Below are 23294 nucleotides of genomic sequence, written 5' to 3' on the forward strand. Positions count from 1 at the left end.
CCACCAGATATTTTAGACTCTCATGGTCACTAAATACCTCAAACTGAGAGCCATAGAAGTAGTGCCTCCAGATTTTCAAAGTAAAGACGATTGTAGCCAACTCGAGATCGTGAGTGAGATAGTTTTCTTCATGCAACCTTAATTATCGTAAGGCATATGCCATAACCTTGCCTTCTTGCATAAGCACACATCCCAAGCCTTTCAACGATGCATTTGTGTATAGGGTGGATGGTAGATTAGGGTCAGGAATGGTGAGAACTGGTATAGTGGTTAACCGTATTTTTAATTCCTGAAATACTGCCTCACACTTCTTTTATTTTTAAAGAGCAGTGATAGCTAAGTTTTCATCATCAAGAGACTGTTTAACCATAATTCCCTTTTAATCCAAAACATTTCTTTATTTATTTAAAATACCAAAAACATTTAATTCTTTGCACTTTTTATTTTTTTACACCATTTTTAATAGTTGAAAACCCCTTTTTTCTTTACCCAAATTTACAATGCTTTTGATAACCAACCTAGACTAGGATTTCCAATAATAAGCTCCTCGAGAAGAATGATTGGTTGCATCCTATACTACATGTTTTTTTTGGTGTAATTCACTTTCTTGATGATCTGAAAGGTGACAATCAGCCTTAATTAATAGCGTCGTTGCTAGGGACCTATTGAATTGGTTCCCTAGTAATTGGTTTTCCTTACCATTGTGATTTGGGTTTATTCTCGTTGAGTTTTAGTTTTTGAACTTAGATCTTGCATTCCATAGCATCAAAATTTTTGAGAAATAGAACCAAATATCTTGTTTTTCCATACATTTGTATTTACATTCGTGCACAGCATTTTACATTTTGTTCTAGCTTGATCTTGAGTATTTTAGCCAATTGCTTGAAGTTTTGAACTCTGTACATAGTTTGTTTAGTATTTGGTTGAAGTACTTAGTGAATTTATTAAAAGTTTTGCAAAACTAGTTCTCGTGACTTTGAGTGGTGACCTTAGTGCTTAAGTCACGACTTGACTTATGGCTTGTCACGCTCAACTTTCTGTTTTCCAATGTTGCTCTCAGTCTATTCAAGTCGCGACCTTATTTCCTTTTCCTTTCAAGGTTGCTTTCTGTGAACTCAAGTCATGACTTGAGCTACACACTTGGTAAATACATGGTTTTGCAACTACCTCTTTCTTGAACTCTTTCTGTGCTTGAATTTTTAAGTAATTGTGCATGCTTATGAAGGGAATTGATAAACGCGCAACGAAAATAAATTAAAAAATTTCAATCCCTTGCCCGGATCTACCGATCGTGTTTAAGTCAAGTAGTAAGAAGCATTACCTTCGATGTTCGATTTCCTGGTGGCCCAGTGATTCCGCCGTTCATGATGCCTCTGCTCGCCTCCTTTGTCGTTCGAAGTCGACAACTCCGGTCGGCTTCCTCTACCGGTATCCACACGAATAGCTCTCAATCTCGAACGACGTGCTAGCGTCTTTGTCCGTCTAGGGTTTTTAAAGAATCCGTCCTCCCTTCTCTCCTTTTGGCCGTCTCTTATCTGCAAGTGCTTTCACTATCACCCTCAAAACCCTAGCTCCTATTATCAAATATATAGGATGCTATAGGTTTTATGAATGAAATTTAATTTCAAAATTAATCCTAAATTAATTCTGAAATTAATACAATATCAAATATTGCCTAATCAGATAAGAGAACAATTAAATAAATATGGTTTATATTAAATCCGTCTCACAGATTTAATTCACCTATTTATTTAATTCAAAATAAAGATATGACGGAATTAATTTATATAGATTTAATTTATCCTTATAAATTAAATCTAACAATTAATATCTCTTATATTTATATAACATGTATATATATACGAATTTTTTTATATATATATATACACGTCCACCCTATATTATTCATTGAATCTTGACATATCTTAGATTCAATGAATCTGGACATCATAACTCGTGTTGGGCTATTTTGTGTGCGACCCTGTAGGCCCATATGAAGTTGGCAGTAGGCCATTGACTATAATAACTCACAAGTCGTAAGCGGTCTCTAGCAAGACATCACGACTACCCAAATCATATGAGGATCGTTGAACGATGTAACCTTTCATACAACCATATCGCGTCCCTTTTGTCACACGACATTTTGGTCATGGATGAGGCATGGAGAACGTCATCCTCCTATTCATGACCGTTACTTTCTCGATCCCTGAGTAGTCTGAGTATAGAAACGGAACTACCTTTCCATTATAGTATGGCCATACATTTCTCAGACTCACTCATCGAGGGGCCCAGTAATATCTCTCTATGAATGTGAGGGACAAATTCCATCTTGACCATTCACATTCCTCCGCATGAAAAACCACTAAGCCTGAACATAGTCTTTATGATCACTCAGTCAAAAGTGACTTTTGACTAGGTCAAAGCTGAGCGTTTCTCATGTAGGAATCCATGATGATCTCAGGTCAAAGGGCACAGTGACATGGTTTATATATGAGAGAAGCTTATGACTTAACCCATGCAGCTCTCTCATAGCGGGTCGGTCCAACACCTTGTACTCTTACATGTGCCTATGACTTTAATTTATATCTCTATATATCTTTAAAGTCATACTGGTCTTATTTCATCTCTGCTCCCACATAGATGACTGACCAGGGACATTTAGGATAAACCATGAGTTATCCAAGGATAATCATCACAGTAAACATGCAAATAATATGATAACGTAATTAATAAATTCATAAATCAACAATGTTCATAGCAATATGATTGGCCCCTAGGGCACAATTTCCAACAGCTTAGAGCAAGGCAGGAGAGGTAGACCTACAACATCTCATAGCCTGCTTATTTTATGAGACCTATCCCATTCATCTAGTGAGAGTAAGGAAGTAGAAGAAGAAATCATGCCTGAAGTACCTCCTCATAGTCCAAATAGTGGGAATGGGAATGGTAACCATAATAGACCTAATAATGGTGGTAATGAGGAGTAAGGAGAAAATAATGGCCAAAATAAGATTAATGAACAACTTAGGGGTTGAACCATCAAGGAACTAACCCAATCTGATGGGAACTTTGATCCTATGTGTGGTGTTTTTCCTACTTTTAATGCAGATTTTGAAATTAAAGGTCAGTTGATCCACTCACTACTTAAGTTTCATGGCCTTACAGGTGAGAGCCCATATTTGCACCTCCAGACTCTTTATATGCAGTGCTTGTCCATGAAGCTAGTAAGAACAAGTATTAATGACGTTATGTGGAAGGTTTTCCACTTATCTTTGGAAGGCAAAGCTAAAGAATGGTACATGAACCTGTCGCTCTACATGGACAATGCTTATGAGTCATGGACCGGTTTGAAGAAAGTATTCTTGGATAAGTATTTCCCCTCCACAAAGATTTCAGCTGCCCATAAGGAAATTTCAGCAGCTAAGCAAGAGCCATTTGAGATTTTCTTTGAATTTTGGAGCAGATTCCAAGAGATGCTTACCCAGTACCCCAACCATTAGATTCTTGAGGAGCACTTGGTATAACATTTTTACAATGGATTGTCAACATATGATGCACAAGTCTTGGATGCTACTGCAAATGGGTCTGTGGAAAATATGGAACCAAGGACTGCATGGAGTTAATAAGGACCTTTACTCTTAATAGACAACATGTGAGCTCAAGGGATTCAAGGGACCCAAATCTAAAAGAGATTCACGTTTGGTAAAGCTAGCCCAAGACATGTCTAAGCTTGCGAATACAGTTGAAAGCCTCTGCTTCAACAAGCCGCAGTCTCTTGCTTTAGTGGCTACAAGTTGTGGGGTTTGTGACTCTCTGATACATACTACACCATATTGCACTAGGCTGATTAAAGAAGTCAATGTGATGTACCAAAGTAGAGACAGGCCATATCAGAAAAGGGACCCCTATTCTAATACCTACAATCCCGGTTGGAGAGACCACCCTAGAGGAGCAGCAAATAGGCCAAATCAGTTCCAAGGCAATCAGTTTCACAATGCTGGGGCTTCCTCAAGCAATTTTTAAGACCCCTCAACAGGCTATAGTATCTCAACCACCACTGAGAGGGGATGATACTTCTCAACTTTTAAAGAATATGGTTGCACAGATGACAAACATCGAAGGACGAATAAAGGAGAGTGGTGACAAGTTTGTCTCCGTAACTACAATATTACAAGGGATGCAGAAAGATAACTTTGATGTGCATAAGAAATTGGAGGAGCTTACCTTGAAGAACACCGATATCACTAGTCATTTGACCCAACTGTCTAATACGGTTAATGACATACAAGCCAAGAGTAGGGGTAGCATTCCTTCTAACATGGTGATCAATCCTAAAGCTCTTAATGTGATATTCTTAAGAAGTGGTAGAAAGGTCCACTTTGAGGATGAAAAGATAGGCAAAGATGCATCTGAGCAAGAAATAGAGAGTTCTTCACTCAATCTTATGAGGTTGGGCAAATCTGAAAGTTCCAAGAAGGAGGAACTTCTGAGGAGGAAGAGATCCCAAGAAAATAAAGACACACAAGAAAAGAAAAACAATATGGAAGGATTAAAATGTGAGGGCAAACAGAGGAAAGACAAAGCGAAAACAAGTACCTATAGAGTCGTGAGCAATGAGGGTAAGGAGGTAAATCTTAATGAACTCCCTTTTCCTCAGCCTTACTTGAAAAATATGAAAATTGCTAATGAAAAACAAGATAATGAGTTGCTTGAAACTTTCAAAAAAGTTGAAGTAAATATACCCTTGCTTGAATTGTAAAAACCCTTATCCTTAAAAACATTATAACTCATCACAAAGTCACTACTATGGTAGAAAAGGAAAATCTGCTAAATGAACTACCATAGTAGGAAGAAATTTGCATAATTTTGAATTCACATTTAAACCGTTGCATGCAACTGAAAACATTCTTTTACAACTACTGGGCCTCCGAGCCTCCGGCCCGGGTAACAACAAACATCACATCAGCCCATCTAAATGATTCCCAACCAAACAATCCAGAGTTCATAAAACACTAGCAATGGCCTCCGGCCAACCAAAATAAGGAGATACATTCTCTCCAGTTTACAACAAGGTCGGGTAATCAAATATATCAAAAAGTAGTCCTAACTGTGGCAATATATACTAGTCATACATATACAAAATGCTAGAGGCCTAAAGCTAACCAAGCTCAAGCCTCTGCGTCTCTTCCCAAAGGCGCACGCCTAGAACCTTCACCTGAAAACATTGTAAACCACGGGGTGAGACAAAGTCCCAGTAACCAACCTTTCCAATACTAGGTACTACTAAATAGGTGCTCGTGAGGTGTCAAGTGGGGCAGTTCACAAGTAATATAATGATAGCCACAATAATTCATGCAAGTGCAATGATGCAATCCCATCCACCAAATCCCTCACTTTGGGGGATTTTCAAGAGCCGAAGCCGGCCTATCCCTTACTTTGGGGGACGTAAGGAGCCATAAAAGGCCTATCCCTCACTCTGGGGGACGTAGGGAGCCAAAAGGCCTATCCCTCACTATGGGGGACGTACTAAGCCAACCATCATGCATTAATGGAGGCCTTACCACGTGGTAGTAACAGACAAACTCTCACTAAATTCCCAATCAATGCATCATGCTCAAATCATAATCAAAGAGTAATAATCATTTCACAATTAACCTCATTCAGTGGCATATCTTTCACAATTCCAAAATTCATTCATCATTAGTCAAAACCCCACAAGACGGTTTTTCGTTTTTATACACAACATACGGTTCGATCATAATTACTACTTAGAGCACAAAGCATAAATCTACTCACAATACCACAGAAGCAAGTACTAAGGATTGGAAAGTGGTTACCTCTCGCCTGAGCAAGGAATAACAATCAACAATGTGGCCCTGTGCACCACCAAGACTCACAACCGGTCTACACAAGCACACAAACATACAACCAACATATATTAGCTTTCAAACTAATAATGTGGCCAAAACAACACTTGGGGACACAAATTCCTATCTCCCATCAAAACTCTACCCAATTCAAAGGGTATATCTATCAAGGCAACACTCCAAAGTCATACCAATCCATTAAAACCTTAATTCCTTTTCAAACATCAATTAAGATTCACAACCTCGAGGACTCACTATGGAATTCTACACCCAAACATCCCATTTGAGCAATTAAGGTTCCAACAACAATTCTAAACCGATTAAACATCCAATTTAACCCTCCTTAACATAACCCAATTCACAAAATTCAGAATCAACCTCTACATTGTCATCCTCAATCCCAAATCATCCAATTCCATAAACCCTAGCTCTAAAAATTCAAGATTCTTTAAATCCAAGGAAACTACACCGATTAAATACTTAAACTAACCCAATGCAATCAATTAAACCCAAAACAATCGGTCAAAAACCTCAATTCCATCACAACTTAGAAAATCCTAGGGTTCCACCAAAAATCCTCAGAAATTCCAAGAAAGAAAGAAGATTAGAGGTTAAAATCACTTACTTGAGGTAATGGATCCTTAGAAATGTCTTTCCCAAGCCTCAAAACCGAAACCCTAGCAGAGCTCCTCTCTCCTCCTTCAGATTTTTCTTATTTTCGCACGTTGAACCCTCCAGCGACTATATAGAATCGCGACCTTTCGCCGCGGCGAACTAATCCCGAGAGGGATTACTCGCCTGAAAACCTGACTTCGCCGCGGCGAAAGCTTCCCGAGAGGAAACTCTCGCTCGCCCAGAAAACATTCGCCGCGGCATACCCCTACCTTCGCCGCGGCGAAACCTTCTCGAAAGGGAAGCCTCGCTTACCTGAACAACTTCGCCGCGGCGTCCCCTAGACTTCGCCGTGGCCAAACCTTCCTGAGAAGACACTCCCCTCTGAAACTCCCGGTGCGCCGCGGCGAAGTAAACTTCGCCGCGGCGAACATACCCTGAGAGGGGTACGTTCACCTATTCCTCCAACCAACCTCAAATCCAACCCAAACACCAAGATCAAGATTAAATCACTAATCTATCCTCAAAATCAACCCAAAAGAGGCTATTAAAACCCGATAAAACTCAGGATGTTACATGAATTGATTAAAAAGGTCCCTAAGTATGCCAAAGTTTTAAAAGAGTTGTACACACATAAGAGGAAGGTTAAACCTAATGAAAGAGTCCAGTTGCCCTCTAATGTGTCTGCTTTGTTTAAACCATAACTCCCAATTAAATGTCATGACCCTGGTTCCCTCACTATATCTTGTACTGTAGGTAGGACAACTATTCCCAAGGCTTTACTTGATTTAGGTACTACCATTAATGTTATGCCGAAGTCAATGTATGAGTCCTTACAAATCAAATGTCTTAAACCTACACTATGAGGCTCCAGTTAGCTAATAGGACCATGAGGTACCCACATGGCTTCTTAGAGGATATCCTAGTGAAAATCAAAGACTTAGTTATCCCTGCCGATTTTTATGTCTTGGATATGCCTAATGAACAAGATAGGCATGGGACCTTAATTTTGGGTAGACCCCTTTTAAGAACTGATAATACTAACATTGACATGCAAAAAGGGTCTATCACTATGTCTGTTGGGGATAAATTTGCTTATTTCAATATGTATGAACATATGAAACAAGCGCATGAAGATTATTCAATGTGTGATGTTAATTTTGTTGATGGGTTGTTTATTGATAAGCTTTATAATGTTAATAAAATACATCTTTCACCCTCCACTTCTGATTTTGCTTTCCCTTCCCTTTTTAATGGTAGTGATGTGGGTTGTTCTACTGTCCATCAGTTAGATTATACCCTTCCCACTCCATCTAATTCTACTATTGTTAATGATACACTTCGGAAGTCTTCTACTAACCCCTTTAAGCCCAAGAGAGGCCTAGTTTCTAATGTTAATGTAGGTGTTAGTAGAGCTGCAAAGACTTCTAAGAAGAAGAAGTGCTTTAACCGTTTTAGGGAGCTGCGTACCCTAAGTGCTGTGCACGGACCAGTTGTAATTCCAGTTGCCTTTCACCTTCTCATCTCTGTACCCTCAACTGAGACAGCTAATCACGTAATAGTAGTGGGTGCTACGAATAGCAAGAAAGGGGATCTTAAGGAAAAGAAAATCAAGATAACATCCACCACTTCCCCCTCTCTATTGGCAACTACAAGATGGTTGATCTGGCACCTAAGGACCCTTGTCTATCAACTCGTGAGGAGGCTATCAAGATTAAAGCTGGTGCTAAAGTGTGGGGTCTACTATCCACTAATCATATACCAGAAGTAGGAAACCAAGCCAAACTGATTGGACCCTTTGAAGTTCTATCTACATGCCAGCGTGGGAAGGTTGTTATGAAGGATACTCTAGGCCAGTTCTTCCAAGTAAAAAAATGAATGCTTGCAGTTCTTCAAGGAGAGCTATCAGCCCTCGTAACACTTTAGGTTGTTTCTTTCCTTTACATATCTCATTTACCTATTCCTTGTGTTTTTTAGATAAGTGTAGGGGATGCAACGAACCAGTAGGAAGAGTAGTTTAGCTTAATTTAGATTGTAGTTTTTCAATTCAATAATTTTCTTCCCTTTCTGTTCTTGTGCTCCTTTACAGTGATTAGTTGGTTTACTGTGTTCTGTTGTGCTTGCTACTGTTCTTTTCCCTTCCCCTTTTTGACAGTGGGGACACTGTCAAATTTAAGTATGGGAGAGGATTTCATTTCGCTTTGCTATTTCCCAGTGTTGCTTTATTTCTGTGATTGTTGCTGAATTAGCAATTTTTTTTCAAAAATCCAATCTTTCATCATTATTATGTGGCTTTGACTTGGTTGTGGATGGTGAATTACTGTGAATTGGATCATTTTTGTTTGTTTTGATGCTTGCTGAAAGGGTTTTTACTTGTTAAATGTTGGCCAAGCTTTGAAAATTTTTTGTTGGTAGTTTCTGTGACCTCAAGTTATGACCTTACTGCTTCAGGTTATGACTTGAGGAGTGGCTTTGGTAAGGGAGGGCTCTTTGTGATTTCAGGTAGCGACCTCACTGATTTTAAGTTGCGACCTCAAGCCCTTTTTCCTAACTTGGTGCTTCTATGTACTCAAGTCGTGACCCCATTGTTTCCACGTCGTGACCTGGCCTATTTTCTGTGCATCGCTATCCTTCTCTTTGATTTTTGTAATGCTGTGTAGGAGGAACCTTTTTAAGCTACCTTTGCATCTTTTTTAAGCAAACCATTGCCTTTTTAATATACCTTATTGCATCAGTTTTTTTTCTTGAAAAGCATACCCATCCTTGAACTTTTAAGAGCACTGGATTTTGATAATGATTTCTGTAAAGACTTTATAGTCACTTTTGAGATTCAAGTATGTTCTTAAGTGATTATTTTGATCTTTTTTAATCATCATCTTATGGGTTGCTTTTGTGATAAGTGTCTTAATGTCTTGTGACTAATGCATATTGATTGAAAGTATGAGCAATTGAGATGTGAAACTCTTGTTGGAAGGATATTCTTGAGCCTTAATTCCTATATTGAGTGATTATTCATGTGGTTTACATTCTCTAAAACTTGTTTTAGCTCTTGGTGAAAATTACGTGTGCATTTATGATTTTGAATATGATAGAGGCATTCTTTTCTACACCTTTCTACCCAAACACAATCCACAACCATCTATCAATTCCTTAACCACTTTTGAGCCTGCACTTCCTTTATTTCGTCTACCGTTTCAAGTGTTTTGAACAACAATGGTAATTGAGTTGATTTCATCTCGACAATTACAATTTCCTAATCTTCATGGGTCTTAATTGGAAATTCTAGTTTTATTTTAGTTTGGGAAAAAAAAAGAAAGAAGAAGAGGAAAGAAAAGAAAAGAAAAGAAAGCAAAAAGAACAGAAAAGTAAAGAAATACTTCTTATATATACATAAGCTATAGCAGCAAAATAAAGTTAAATAAAGTATTCCCTTGGTGGTAGAAGGTTGGGATATGAACTTTCTTGTCTAAAAATAGATGATATTTAACTCATATTTCTTTAATTCTTGTCACGTGATTTCACCTTTTTCTATTCCATTTAGCCTTTCCATCACTATAACCTTAAAAGTCCTCTTGATTCTTTAAATGAATGCTGAATAGAGTGGAGATTTTAGAGTCATTACAAGCTTATGGTAGAATGTTTACTGCTTGGATGTTTGAGAGAAAAGAACCCCAATAAGGAGAGATGAGTGAATCAAACACTTATACCCTGTGAGCAAATCTCTGTTGTTCATGCATTTAAAGTCAATTGCACCTTGTATCTAATTACTTGGCATTGTTCATGTTATCATCTTTTATATTCCTAAAAGATGTTGATCGATTAGCTCTTAAGATCATTTTTCAATATGCTAGTTTCTTTAATTGTAGCTGTACTTTCTTTAGAACAATTCAAGTCTTTGTCCAGGTATACAAAGGTTCAAGTGTGGGGGAGTGATAGAACCTGATCTTTATATGGTTTTCTCAAGTGTCTTCTAATGTTTTCCAACACTTTTACCCTCATTATGCATGTATTTATATCCATTTAATTACATTGAGTCATGCATTACATTTTGCTATTTAAGGGGTAAATCATTTTTCGCTCCTTAATTTTAATTGTCTTGAGCTGTAATCAGTTGGTCTTTATATAGCCCTTTGTTGTGATTTTCAGGTAATTGAAGAAGGACCCAAGAGCCAAGATGGAGCATGGATGGAGCCACAATGTTACAAGGACTAAAACACAAGAGTTTAGAGCGTTCTGCCTCTCCAGGTCACAACATAGACTTGTAAAGCAGTTTTGAGAAGCCTCCAATGTTGATCCTCATTCTTGGAGTAAATTAGAATGTCATCGATAAAGACCATGATGAATTGATCCAAATACGGTCAAAAGATCCTGTTTATGTAGTCCATAAAAATAGTCGGGGCATTGGTCAACCCAAATGGCATCACCAAGAACTCATAATGCCTGTACCTCATGCGAAAAGCAATCTTCAGTACATCTTCTACTTTAACCCTGAGTTGGTGGTATCCAGATCTCAAGTCAATCTTTGAGAATATCGAGGATCCCACTAGCTAGTCCAACAAGTCATCAATCCGTGGTAAAGGGTATTTATTCTTGATGGTCACCTTATTCAATAGCCTATAGTCTATGCATAGCTGCATGGTGTCACACCTTCATTTTAAACCCCCATTATACGTCATTTGGAATCATTCAAAATTGCTACTCGATACTCAAAGTAGGTAAAAATCAAGATTTAAAGTTTTGATTTCAGTTATTATTCATGTAACCCCTAAAAATTGGGTCAAATATGAAAAATCATAACTAAATATAGAAAAATCAAAACAAAGTGGTTCCAAGTCTCACACGAAGCTTATGAAATTCTCTACATAGGAAGAATATTCATAAGTATCAATTCCTCATAGATCAATACCAGTTTCCACGCAATTATGTACTGTTCATTTGGTAAATTCTGAAATTTCCAGTATTTTTACCCAGCTTTGAAAGGGCATAACTCTTTCCACAAAATTCCAAATTTAATGATTTACCACTTGATTTGAAGCTAAAAATTTGATTTGTAAGCTTGCCAAATTTCAATTCCAGACTCCAGTATTTACTAATTATTTCGGGTGTCCCAAATTTAGCCATTTCTATGGATAGTTTATCCCCTAACTACACTTGTTTTGATTCTTTCTTAACCTTTTACCCATCCTTAATCATTTGGGACTTGACACATGCTTGGAGATACATTCCACCATACTTTCATATGTTTAACATAGGCATACATGCTTGGCTCCTATTGGGAGCTATTATCCAACAAACATTTTTAAAGTCATAAGATTCCATAACAGATTCCAGGGTACATTGATTGTTCATTAGACCTTCGGGACAATTTCCTTGCCTTTACCCTTGCTTGAACTCCCTCCTAGGTGGTGTTAAACATAAGAGTGAGATTTCAAAGAAATCCCAGTAGCAAGGGATCACAATTTATCATGCATTCCTGCAAACACTATGTGCAATGTTTTTGTGCATTTATCTTGCTTATGTGTTCATGCTTTTATGCCATGGAAAGTAAGCTATCATACACATATTCAGTGAACATAATGCCAAGGCAATATAATTCAAACATTGCAATCAACATTTGCAACAAAGCTTAGTCACATCATGGCACACTTTGCATACATACACATTAACACATCAATGTAAACAAGAAAGCAATCAAAATGTAATTCAATGCTACCTTTTGGTACTTGGTCCTTGATTTCCTTTAAGTTCAAGATGTTTTCTTGAGGATTTGGCAAGGTACCTAACAAACCAACACCAATGCCAATCATTCAACAATTATTCAAACACATTCCCTATTACTTAAACATTAAACCCTTTTTCTTGGGATTTTTGGCCTAATTGTTTTCCTTTTGATTCAAGAAACCTCCTTGGGCATTCCTACATGGTTTTTCATGTAGAATTCAAATATCAAATCAGATTTTACAAAATCAAATCCTTTCCTTAAATTCTGATCAAAACATAAACGAAATTTTTTACAAGGAAAGATGTCAAAATTTCCAACTTGATTTTTAATGCTTCCAAATTCAATCCCTCCATATAACCCTACACAAAAATGCCCAAGGAGTTCAATGGAAGCATCAAAACCATCAAAATCCAACCTTAAGTCCCTGAATTCCAAAATGGATGAACACACCCCTTTTGGTTCCTAAATTTCCACATTTGATTTCAATGAATTAAAACATACTTCCATGGCACAACCTACACAAAATCACATTTCAAATTCATTGGAACCATTAAAACACATGGAATCCAATCTTATTCTTGAGTTCTTGGTTGGGCCAAAACATTTTTCTTGCACCCTAAGAGGTTTTCTTTCCATAATCCATTCCAAAACAGCACCAAACACAATAACACAAGCTCATAATTCAAGTTACTATCCACTCTTAGGACTTTCAGCAAAACAAAAATAGAGCAGCACTTCTTCCTCAATTTTGTCACGGTTTGGCCATTGAAAAAATATCAAATTAAAGCCTAAACATACCTTAAGGAGTCTTGGATTAAAGCTTGATGATTAACCTGGGATTGGAAGTGGTTTGAAGAGTGTTTGGAAGCCAAGAAGAAAATTGTGCAGAACCTCCCCTCTATTATCCTAATTCTGTTCAAATTTTGAGTGCCTTGTGGGGGTATTTATAGACCTCATTTGCTGCCCAAAAACCTGCCCTTAGGCAGCTATTTCTTCCCCAAATTAAGTACAAAAGTTGGTCAAAATGAAGAACAAATTCTAGCCACACATGCTTTGACTTACTTTCCAAGAGAGTTGATCTATTGGTTGAAAATTTGCCCAGCACACAAGCCACCTGTCCTGGTCATGATGAGCACAAATATGGCCCTTGTTGGATGCTAACTAAATGGTAAAAACTGGTTAGGAAGCAATGGAATTGGTTAGGATAATTTTAAAAATTATTTGGTCACATAGTACCCGATTTCTTGCCCCCTATTAGAGAAAAATAGCTAAGGGCTTCCAAAATTCCATTTCTTTTCATGATAAATCCATATTTATTCCAAAAGTGTGATTTGGAAGTTTTGGGAATCTTTCAAGACCTGTAGGTATTTTTTTCACGTTTTCTCTGAAATCGGGCCTTTACCGATAGGAATTAGGAAGTAAATTCCCCATAAATTATTTCCTGCATTTCCAATGCTTGGAAACAATTTTATAAATTCATACATATTCCTAGGGAGTGTATCCATATTTTTCCTTCAATTTTTGGAGTCCTTAGGTAATTAAAATAATTATATCACTTTAATTCCCCTTTATTTTTGGGAAAATTGTAAAAAAAAACCTTGGAATTGCAAAAACGCAGATAGGGACCCTTGACAACTTCACTTTGGGTTTTGACAAGAATAATATGCCCTGAAGTTTTCAAAACCCAAAGTGAAGTTGTCAAGGGTCCCTATCTGCGTTTTTGCAATTCCAAAGTCTTTTTTTGCAATTTTCCCTTTATTTTTCCCTATTTTCCCAAAAATAATTATTTTTTTGGGAATTTTCACCAAAAATTATTTTGGGCCATTCTCACTCCCAAAACATCATAGGTGACTCAAAAACCCCTAATTCCACCTTTTTCTATTTTTAGGGAAAATTTGAGAACTTTTTTCAAAATTATCGTTTGGCCCCTGGGGATTTGATAGTCAGTTTTGTCCCATTTTGGGTTTCCATGTTTTACTCATACCTTATGCTTATCGATCATATCTCATTTCTAGGATTTCAAATTTTGGGATGTTATATTTCCCTTTCATCACAGGAAATTCCTCTAATTTTTCTCGGGTCAAGAGCCAAACTCTAGACAGCTATTTTGACTTCTCCCGGATAGGATATAAATAGGCTTTAAATTTAATTAAAGCTAACCTTGTCAGTTTCTGGGGATGGAATTAATTTTACAATCTATGTAAGTTCCTCAACTACTGTTCCCTAGTTTTCCTGATTATTTAAGGCAATCTTATAGCTTAAATAATTCAATTTGAGTTACTATCTCAAATTGTCCAAAACCCTGGAATGACTTTAGGGCATTTCCTTCATTTCTAGCCTTATATCGGCTCTAGGATCCTATTCTTATTTTTCTGGAATTTTTCTAAGTCATTTGGGCCTTTTTTGCTAACTCTAAGCATTGGCTGACCAGAACTTTTATTATTTACAATTAGGTCCCTACTTGGCCTAGGAATCTTTTCTTTGCAATTTAGTCCCTCCTTAGGCCTAACCTTCGGAACCATCTCTTGTAAGTTTCTGGCATAACCTCTAGCCCTTAGTTGTTTCCAGTTCGTCATTCTTTAGTCCTTGAACACTATTGTTTTACACATTTTCCCTTGGAAAATCTCTTTTTCCTTCTGAGGGATCTCCGGGACTTTCGTTACGTTGGACTTAGTAGTCATCATTTCCTTATGCTATTACTTGTATCTGTGAGACAAAATTTAGGATGTTACACATGGTACCATCCTTCTTCACAAACAACACCGAAGATCCACATGGTGACGCACTTAGTCTGATGAATCCCTTCTCAAGTAACTCTTCTATCTGTTTCTTTAGTTCAGCCAATTCAGCAGGAGCCATCCTGTATGGAGCTTTCGATATGGGTGCAGTACCTGGTACCAAATCAATGGAAAATTCAACTTCCCGCTCTGGGGGCAAACCTCTCATTTCAATTAGGAATACTTCAGGAAATTCATTTACCACTTCTGTATCTTCAATCCCTTCTTCCGTATCAACCTTATCGAGAAGAGAATCATAAAAGCTTGGCATCCTTGTCGAATGTATTGGTCTACCTAAGCTGTAGAAAACAAGACAGGCTCACCTCGTGGCAGTGTGAGTAAAGAATTCCTAGAGAATGTAGCAGTCTTCTTGTTGCAGTCTAACACAACACCATGAGAGGACAACCAGTCCATTCCATTTATAACATCAATCCCTTCTAAGGGTAGGCAGACTAAATCAATTATAGTATCCTTATCCTGGAACTTGAGAGGTAGATTCAAGCAAGCTTGACTTGTCTTAATTGTCGATCCAGCCAGAGCAGACACTCGCACATCATAAGGCAAAGGGCTCACAGACAAATTCAATTTATTCACACAATCCAAAGATACAAACGAATAAGTGGCACCATAATCAAACAAGGCATCAATATTATGACCTTGGAGAATAATCATACCTTGAATGAGATTAGGAGACACTCTAGCCTCCTCTTGAGTCATAGCTCACACATGTCCCTGTATGATGGATCAGTTGTTCGGTGGATTCTGTCCTTCAGGGCACTGTCGAGAGAGATGCCCCACTTTTTGACAAATGAAACACTTCCAACATTCACCTGTATGATACCTGTTACACTTAGAACATGGTCTATTTATATGTGGGTGTTGACATCACAGATTCTTGATAGAAGTTCTAATTCTTGCCACCCTGGTTCATTGATCTCTATTGTCTTTGGAAAGACCCCCACTGCCCAGGGTTCCTTTAACTCTGGCTCCTGTTTCTACTTGTTCTCCAGGGGGCATTCATTGTAGCTCTGGAAAGTTTTTCTTTTGTATCCCATTATACCTTGCTATTAGAACAACTTAAAGTTCAATTAGAACCATTTTAGACCACACTGGATGGTCTAGGGCTCAAAAATTTCATAAAAACACTGATTTCTGGATTGTTACTGTTCATTTGGTAAAACTCCAGTTTTCTAGTCCAACTTCGAAAAATCATAACTTAGTCTAGAAAAATCAAAATAGAGTGGTTGAAAATTCTGTAAAAAGCCCTTTGAATGTGTTTCCAAAAAAAAATCTAGTGAATTACTTCCATTTGAGAAAGTGTCAGGTTTTTATGGAAATCATTGCTATTCTTTTGGTAAAAATCCTTTTTTCAGATTATGGAACTTAACTTTGAAAAATCACCAAAAATCGTATAGTTGGCCATTTTTAATGTGCTACCTATCAAGTTGAAGCTCATGATGCGAAATTTAAGTATACCAAATTTAGTGGAGAAACTCATTCGAGAACTTAATATAAAGGTAGCTCCAAGTTGGCATCCTGCTTAGGGTTACAACACCAAACATACATACTTATACATAACCAAAGTATAATTGTTTCCTCATGGTTCATCACCACAATTACCCTTGAATTGGTGGCTTCCCTTTTGATGATTCATCCCTTAAATTGTTAGGTTATATATGGGGGATGAGATTTTAATGAAATCCCAATAGCAAGATTAATCAACCAAAACATCAACATGCATTATTATAAAGCACTTCAACAATAGCAATCGTGGGAGAACTAATCTTCTCATAATAGGCAACCTCAACATGCAATTTCCAAGGCAACAAAATGTAAGGAGCAACCATATCACAAACATCATAGCTCGACCATGCAATAGCAAGCATTTATGTCATAAATAACAATGCAAAGTTAATATTAGTGGCTAATTAAATCCCACTACCATGATCCAAATGCTCTTGATTATTTGACCTTCTTCCTCTTCTCCACAATTAACAAACTCTAACATCATAATCCATAAAAATGGCAGCAACATTATCAACCAAAACATGCAAGAATCAAAGGCAAAACACAAGTAACCTTTAATCGTTTAAACTTTGATTTTTAGAGCTTTATTTCTTTAAACCCTAAAAATTCTTTCTTGGTTCATTCCTATATGATTTTTCATGTAGAATCCAAATATACATTTGGATTTAAGAAAATAAATCTCCTTCCTCAAGATTCAGTTTGGCTGAACATTAGGGCTTGATTCTCAAAAATCACATCTTTGATTCTAATGCTTCTAATACCTGTTCTTTAGCTTTACTCTACACCATTTTTCATTTTAAACACAAAGAAAACATCAAAACATTGAAAAACTCATCCTATGTTCTAGTTTTGAAAGTGGCCGAATCATACCTCTTGGAGTTCAACCATGAAAAGCTTTTCAAAACAACACCAAACCACTTGAAACCACCTCGAATCATAGTATCCTAGCTATGTTTTGAAACGTTCTACCTTTAACCCCTCAGAGCATGCATTCATAAGCATTATGATTCAAGCAGATCATGACACAAGCCCATGGATTTAAAATTTCAATATAATTACTCGGGTTACTATTCACTGTTAAATTTCCAGATTATAGGTCCAGCTTCAAAAATTTATAACTAATTTCATAAAAATTGTATTGGGGTGTTCTAAAATTCTACAGAAATCTATTTTGATGCTATTTAAGGAAAAAATATCCAATTAGACTTATCCTTTCCCAATTCATATAGTTTAATTAATAAATATTACTGCTCATTTCATAAAAGCTGGAACTTCCAGATTATGTACCTCAAGTTTGGAAATTTGTATCTCCTTGTGTACACATCCAATTGAGATGATATAGCTCTCATTTTAAAGCTTGGGGTGTGTACTATAAGTATGCCAAATCTTGTGACTTAAGTCATTTGTTTGATAGGTCAAAATGGAGCTACACACTTACTGCTCCAGGACCTACGTTTTATCCCTTAACATCCCTTTACTCAAATTCTTTTTATTTCTTTGGCATACATAACATGGGCTTACTCTTTCTCATTCATGTTCATACATTTCTATACATGCCATAAGCATCTTAATTAATTACATGGCATCATATGCATCCATAACATAAATTACATAATAAGAGAATTACACAATGAATAATAATATCATTCATTGACATCAATAATTCTCCACTTTCTTCTCCTTGCTTCTCATGCCATTATTGCCTATTGATGATTGACCTATATGGTTGGTTAGGGAGGGGTGAGATTCAGAGGAATCTCAGTAGCAAACAATACCATAATAATCATGCTAGATGGATGCTAATGCACTACATGCAACTTGTTTATTCTCTTGTTAATTAGTGACATATTAGCATGTTCAAAGCTAACTTCTTGATGCATAGCCATGGAGACATAATCTACTCATCATGAATAGAAATTACAGTAGCTAAAACATATCACAATAACATTCAATAACATGTACACGGCAACACACAAGCATACAACATCAAGCAATGACAATAGGTAAGTTCACTACCTTGCACCTCAAGCTTTCCTCTTACTTTTCCTTTGACTCCCTTGACTTTCTAACCATGTGGGCATTCAATCAACATCACCAAACATCCTTCTTGGATGTTCCAAAGATTCTAAACATAGCCATAATGATCATACAATCCATTAGGACCAAGAGACTACATAATAATCAAAACTAGCTCTCTTGAACCTCAACCCTTTCTCATGCTTTTATGGTTTTCTTTCTAGCTTTTCTAGCATAAATCTCATCATTTCCCATCCTTAAGATCTATTTCTTTTCAATTAGGACCACTTTAGATGGCTTTAGATTCAAGAAAATCAAATCTGGAAATTTTAGTTTGCAGGTACTGTTCACGCAGAAACTCCAGAATTTTTGCTCAACTTTGAAAATTCATAATTAATTCTAGAAACATCAAAATTGAGTGGTTCCAAGTCTCAGTGAAAGCTCCTTAAGTTAAATTTAAAGGAAAAATAGTTTCAGAAACTAATTCTATGCTGAACAGTACCGTAATTGTACAGAACTTGACACTTTTCCAAAAGTTCAACACTATTTCCAGATTTCAAACCCTAAATTTGAAAAATCACCATAAATCGTACACATATCCAAAAGAAGTGTTCTACCCATGGATTTAAAGCTCATAGAGTGTAATTTAATCATACCAAATTTCAGAATCAGATACAAAGAGGAACTAATTTGAAATAGGCATCAAATCAGATGCTACAACCATCACATACCTTCATCTTGAAGCTTGAACTTAGGTGGACTTTCTCTCACTAGAAATAGCTCTTTCTCTCTCTAAATGCAAGAGCGGCAGAGTTTCCCCTATGCTTCCTTGCTTGGCCGAAATAAGAGGGGAGGGAGTGCCTATTTATAGCCCAAAATTTGGCTTGAATGGACCAAAATGCCCTTGGTGGCTAATAGAAAGGGTAAGGGCAATTTTGGAATTTCAAGTTGACTTTTACATTATCATTACATCATCTTCTTGCATCATCCTTACCTCATCCTTCTAGAAGATGCCAAGTGTCACAAAAGTGGTGGAGGAGAAGGGAGATTAGATCCTAGCTATTGGATCAAACTTGTTTCTTAAGTTTCCTCCGAATTTATTTGGCCCAAGTTTCTCCGGCTTTCTTTATGGCTTTTCGGAGCTCAGAAAATTTTTCTGTCTGCTCCATAAATTTCCTTTAATTCTAGAGAGTATCTATGAATTTTTCTTAGGTCATAACACTTCCTTTAAGCCTTGCATAAAATTCATTTACTAAAATGCCCTTTTATCGGCACAATCAGCTTTTTAATTTATTAAAACCATTCCACTAGCCTTTTGGTTGTGGGACTAATTTTATAAATTAGTACAACCTTTCAACCATTTAATCTCATTTTTGTATACATTTTTTTGAGGTCTCTTGCTATTTTAAATAGTTACCTCAAACGATATACTTTTTACCGGCCATAACCTCATAAATTCCATTTAAGCTGCCTCAGGGGTATTTTTATCTTTTCTCTTCACAGAAGAGCCTTAGAATATTATTTCCCATTTTCTAGGATTTTCTTGGAATTCTTTGTATACTCTTCCATTTTTACCCGTGCTAATCATAACTTTCTGAATTTACAGTTTAGTCCCTGCTTGGACTTAACTTCATACAATCCTCTCTTTGAGGTCTCTAACTTAACCCTTGGCCTGTATCTAGCTTCTTTTCTCCTTTTGGGTCTTCGAGACTTTACTGGAGCCTCTAACTTGATTACTCTTGAGCCCCTGAAAACTTTTACTTTGCAGTTTAGTCCCTGAAACTGTATTGACTTCCTTTCTCATCTTTGGGACTTCTGCTCAAAAGGAGTCTGGTAGCCTATCCAATTTAGGCTATTTTTGGTACTTCTAGGCTCAAAAATTTGGATGTTACATGTTTAACAACAAAACCTTTCCTACACTATATCTATTTCAACCAACAATAAGAAGGGATGAGAAGTGATTTTTCCAACCATACAACTCAAGAAAACAAAGTAAGAAACATCTTAGAACAACTTACCAAGCTTGAATTTTAGTTGGAAGATCAAATTTGCTTGCTTTTCTCTTGATTCCTCTTAAAGATCACTCTTTTCCTTTCCCTTCTCTCTTTGGCTAAAAATAGAGTCTTGAAAAAGGGGAGGATGAGTTCTTATTAATGCTAAAACAAATATCTCAACCACCACAATTAATGCTAAAAATATCCTAACCACCACAATTAATGATTTGCCAAGTGTCATCTCCTTATTCCTTTTTGTAACCTCTCTCTTAATTAACTTCATCCAAATGAAATTAATTTTCAAAAATCAAAATCTTCTCTACTTAAGGCTTGACACTTGAAAAGTTTAATTACTCTCTAATAGGGGCTTGACAAGTGGCAACTTGTGGGCCAAGTAATGTGCAAGACTCTAATCTTCACTTTATTAGTGCACTTTTACTCTGGGTTTAACTTCTTTTCTATAATTATAGTACTTTGGCCTCTAATTATTTTCTGTGAGATCCATAATCTATTCTCCTCATTTTTCTCTTTCCAAAATGCCCTTTTTAGTTCAAACTCAATTCTTGATTAATTAAATAAAAAGGAAAACTGTTTTCCTTCTCATTATTGATTTTTCCACTTATCCAAATAATTAGAAAAATCTTAGGTATCTGAGGATCTCCTTTTAATCCCATAATCTCTTATAATTCTTCAGACATCATAGGAATTTTCTTGGGATTTTATTCTCATTCTAAATATTTATTTGGAATTTTCCAAATAAAAGGCCCCAGTTTAGCCTAAATCACTCTTAAATTCCTTTATAATTTCTCCAAGGATCATTTGGTCACAAAATCAATTAGATAACCTTATATAATTCTCAAGGAATATTATCCTTATTTATTTTTCTTAATTTTTTGAGACTTGAAAATATTTTTTCATAATTATTTTTGACCAATTTTTCTTAATTAGTCAAACTTTACATAATTGACTTGGACAATCATAATAATTATTTTTCACCATAAATCTTCTATTCCTTCTTATCCTTTCTGGCCTATATATGTTTAGGAATATCCTTATTCCTAATTAACATATTACTAAATTTGACATATCCCACTGGCAAGTCTAAGGCGGGCGGCATGACGCGCCTGTGCTTCCTTGCATCGAGCTTCTTCTATATCCCTAGTCCTCCTAGCTATCACCCAAAGGTCAATACACATCTGCTTAAAAGTGGTGATCAGGGTCAGGGCCAGTGACTATCTTAGAGCTGGTTTGGCCTTATCCCTAAGCTGCCTCGCCATCTACTCCTCTCGATTACTCCCCTGTAAGTGGGATAAATATTTGGATAGGTCAATAAACTTGGCAATATAGTCATCTTCATGCATACTACCCTGTTACAGACCATATAATTCATTTTATTTATCCTGTCTCAGTAATGGGGGAAAGTAGTGGTCTAAGAACTGTTACTTGAATTCATCTCGGGCCATTTGGCGGCCATCTCATGGCTTTACACTTCTCTACCATGACTTAGCCCTCTTAGTTAGTTGCATGGATGCTACCTTCCCTATTAATTGAGGATTGCAAGAAATGCCCTCAAAAATAGACTTGATCCGTTCAACCTAATTTTTAGCCCCGACCGGATCCATATCCCCATTAAAGGTAGGAGGATTATGGTGGTAAAGGCTCTTCTAGACTTTCTCGATGGAATTATTCTCTTAGGCAGGCGATTGTACTATGTCTTCATATTGTTCATGGCTTGGTTCAGTGTGCTTCCCTAGCTAGGAGTGGCCCTCACTTTGATGCTCCTTATTGTGGGCACTTGGAATTCCTTCACTAGGGATCTCATGATTCTGTTTAGCTAGTAGGTCCTCCTAGAACTTCTTCAAACTTTTAGCCACTGTCTCTTCTACTAAAGCTTCGATTTAAGCCAGGAACGCATTCCTTTCCCTCAAGTTAGGCTGTTCCTGGGACTGCTTAGGATTGTTATTGGCAGATTCATCTCTTTGTGTTCTAACCATCCTTCCTTCCAGAGGATAGAACCCAACAATTGTTAGAAAAGACACAAAACATAAATAAAACTAAAAGGAGTAAGCGGGAAAGTTATGCTTGATTCATGTTTAATTGCCACCCTCTAAAAAAAAATGTATGTGATGTAACATTCAACATCGTAAAGCAGTTCACATAACCCTGCTCTGATACCAAATTATAATATCCTACCTAAAATTATACCACACTTAAACATACAACTAGCACATGCGTATGTTTACTAAGATAAACGAAAGAAGAATCTAAACCATCATTTTTTTTTCATTGAATAACCATGATATATAAAAAGAAATACCATACCCTGACACATATCATGGTTATATAAAAAAAAAATATCATACTTACTTCTTCACCTTAACCATGTTAGAAAAAGGGCCCAACCCCTAACATGGTTATTAAAATGCTCGAGTACCTGATTAACATAGACATTATATAAAATAAAACATAAGAAAAGTATCACTAAATGACCCACTTATTCAAATGCAATTGCTGCAATATTCAGCTATGGGTATACGGCCCTTAGAGCAATCAATAAAAGTATCTATAGCCAAAGAAACTTAACAGTCTAATAGTAATAACAATTCCAAAATAAGCCACTAACAGTCTAAAAAAACATAATGGCTCTTAGGTGGCAATTAAACGTAAAACAAACATAAATTCTAGAATCGAAGCGTAGTCACTAGTATAAGTGACTTCAAGCTTACAGTGCCTTCCCCACTGTGTCTCCCTTGTTGCTCTCACCTGAAATTGATGAAGT

The 23294-nt window shown here is 36.7% G+C and overlaps 1 protein-coding gene across 1 annotated transcript; it reads right to left on the reverse strand.

The window, feature by feature from the left end:
* Positions 1 to 15272: 15272 nt before the first annotated feature.
* LOC114754656 (uncharacterized) lies at positions 15273 to 15695 on the reverse strand. The gene has a single exon (XM_028943446.1). The coding sequence runs from the start codon at positions 15693 to 15695 to the stop codon at positions 15273 to 15275; it is 423 nt and encodes a 140-aa protein (XP_028799279.1).
* Between the last annotated feature and the right edge of the window lie 7599 nt (positions 15696 to 23294).

The sequence above is a fragment of the Neltuma alba genome, unplaced genomic scaffold (genome assembly GCF_004799145.2).
Source record: "Neltuma alba isolate B1F8T4 unplaced genomic scaffold, ASM479914v2 tig00010174_pilon, whole genome shotgun sequence".
In the NCBI taxonomy this organism is placed as follows: domain Eukaryota; kingdom Viridiplantae; phylum Streptophyta; class Magnoliopsida; order Fabales; family Fabaceae; genus Neltuma; species Neltuma alba.

Coding starts and splice junctions, on each gene's coding strand:
- LOC114754656 (XM_028943446.1), bottom strand. CDS start 15,695: ATGACTCAAGAGGAGGCTAGAGTGTCTCCTAATCTCATTCAAGGTATG.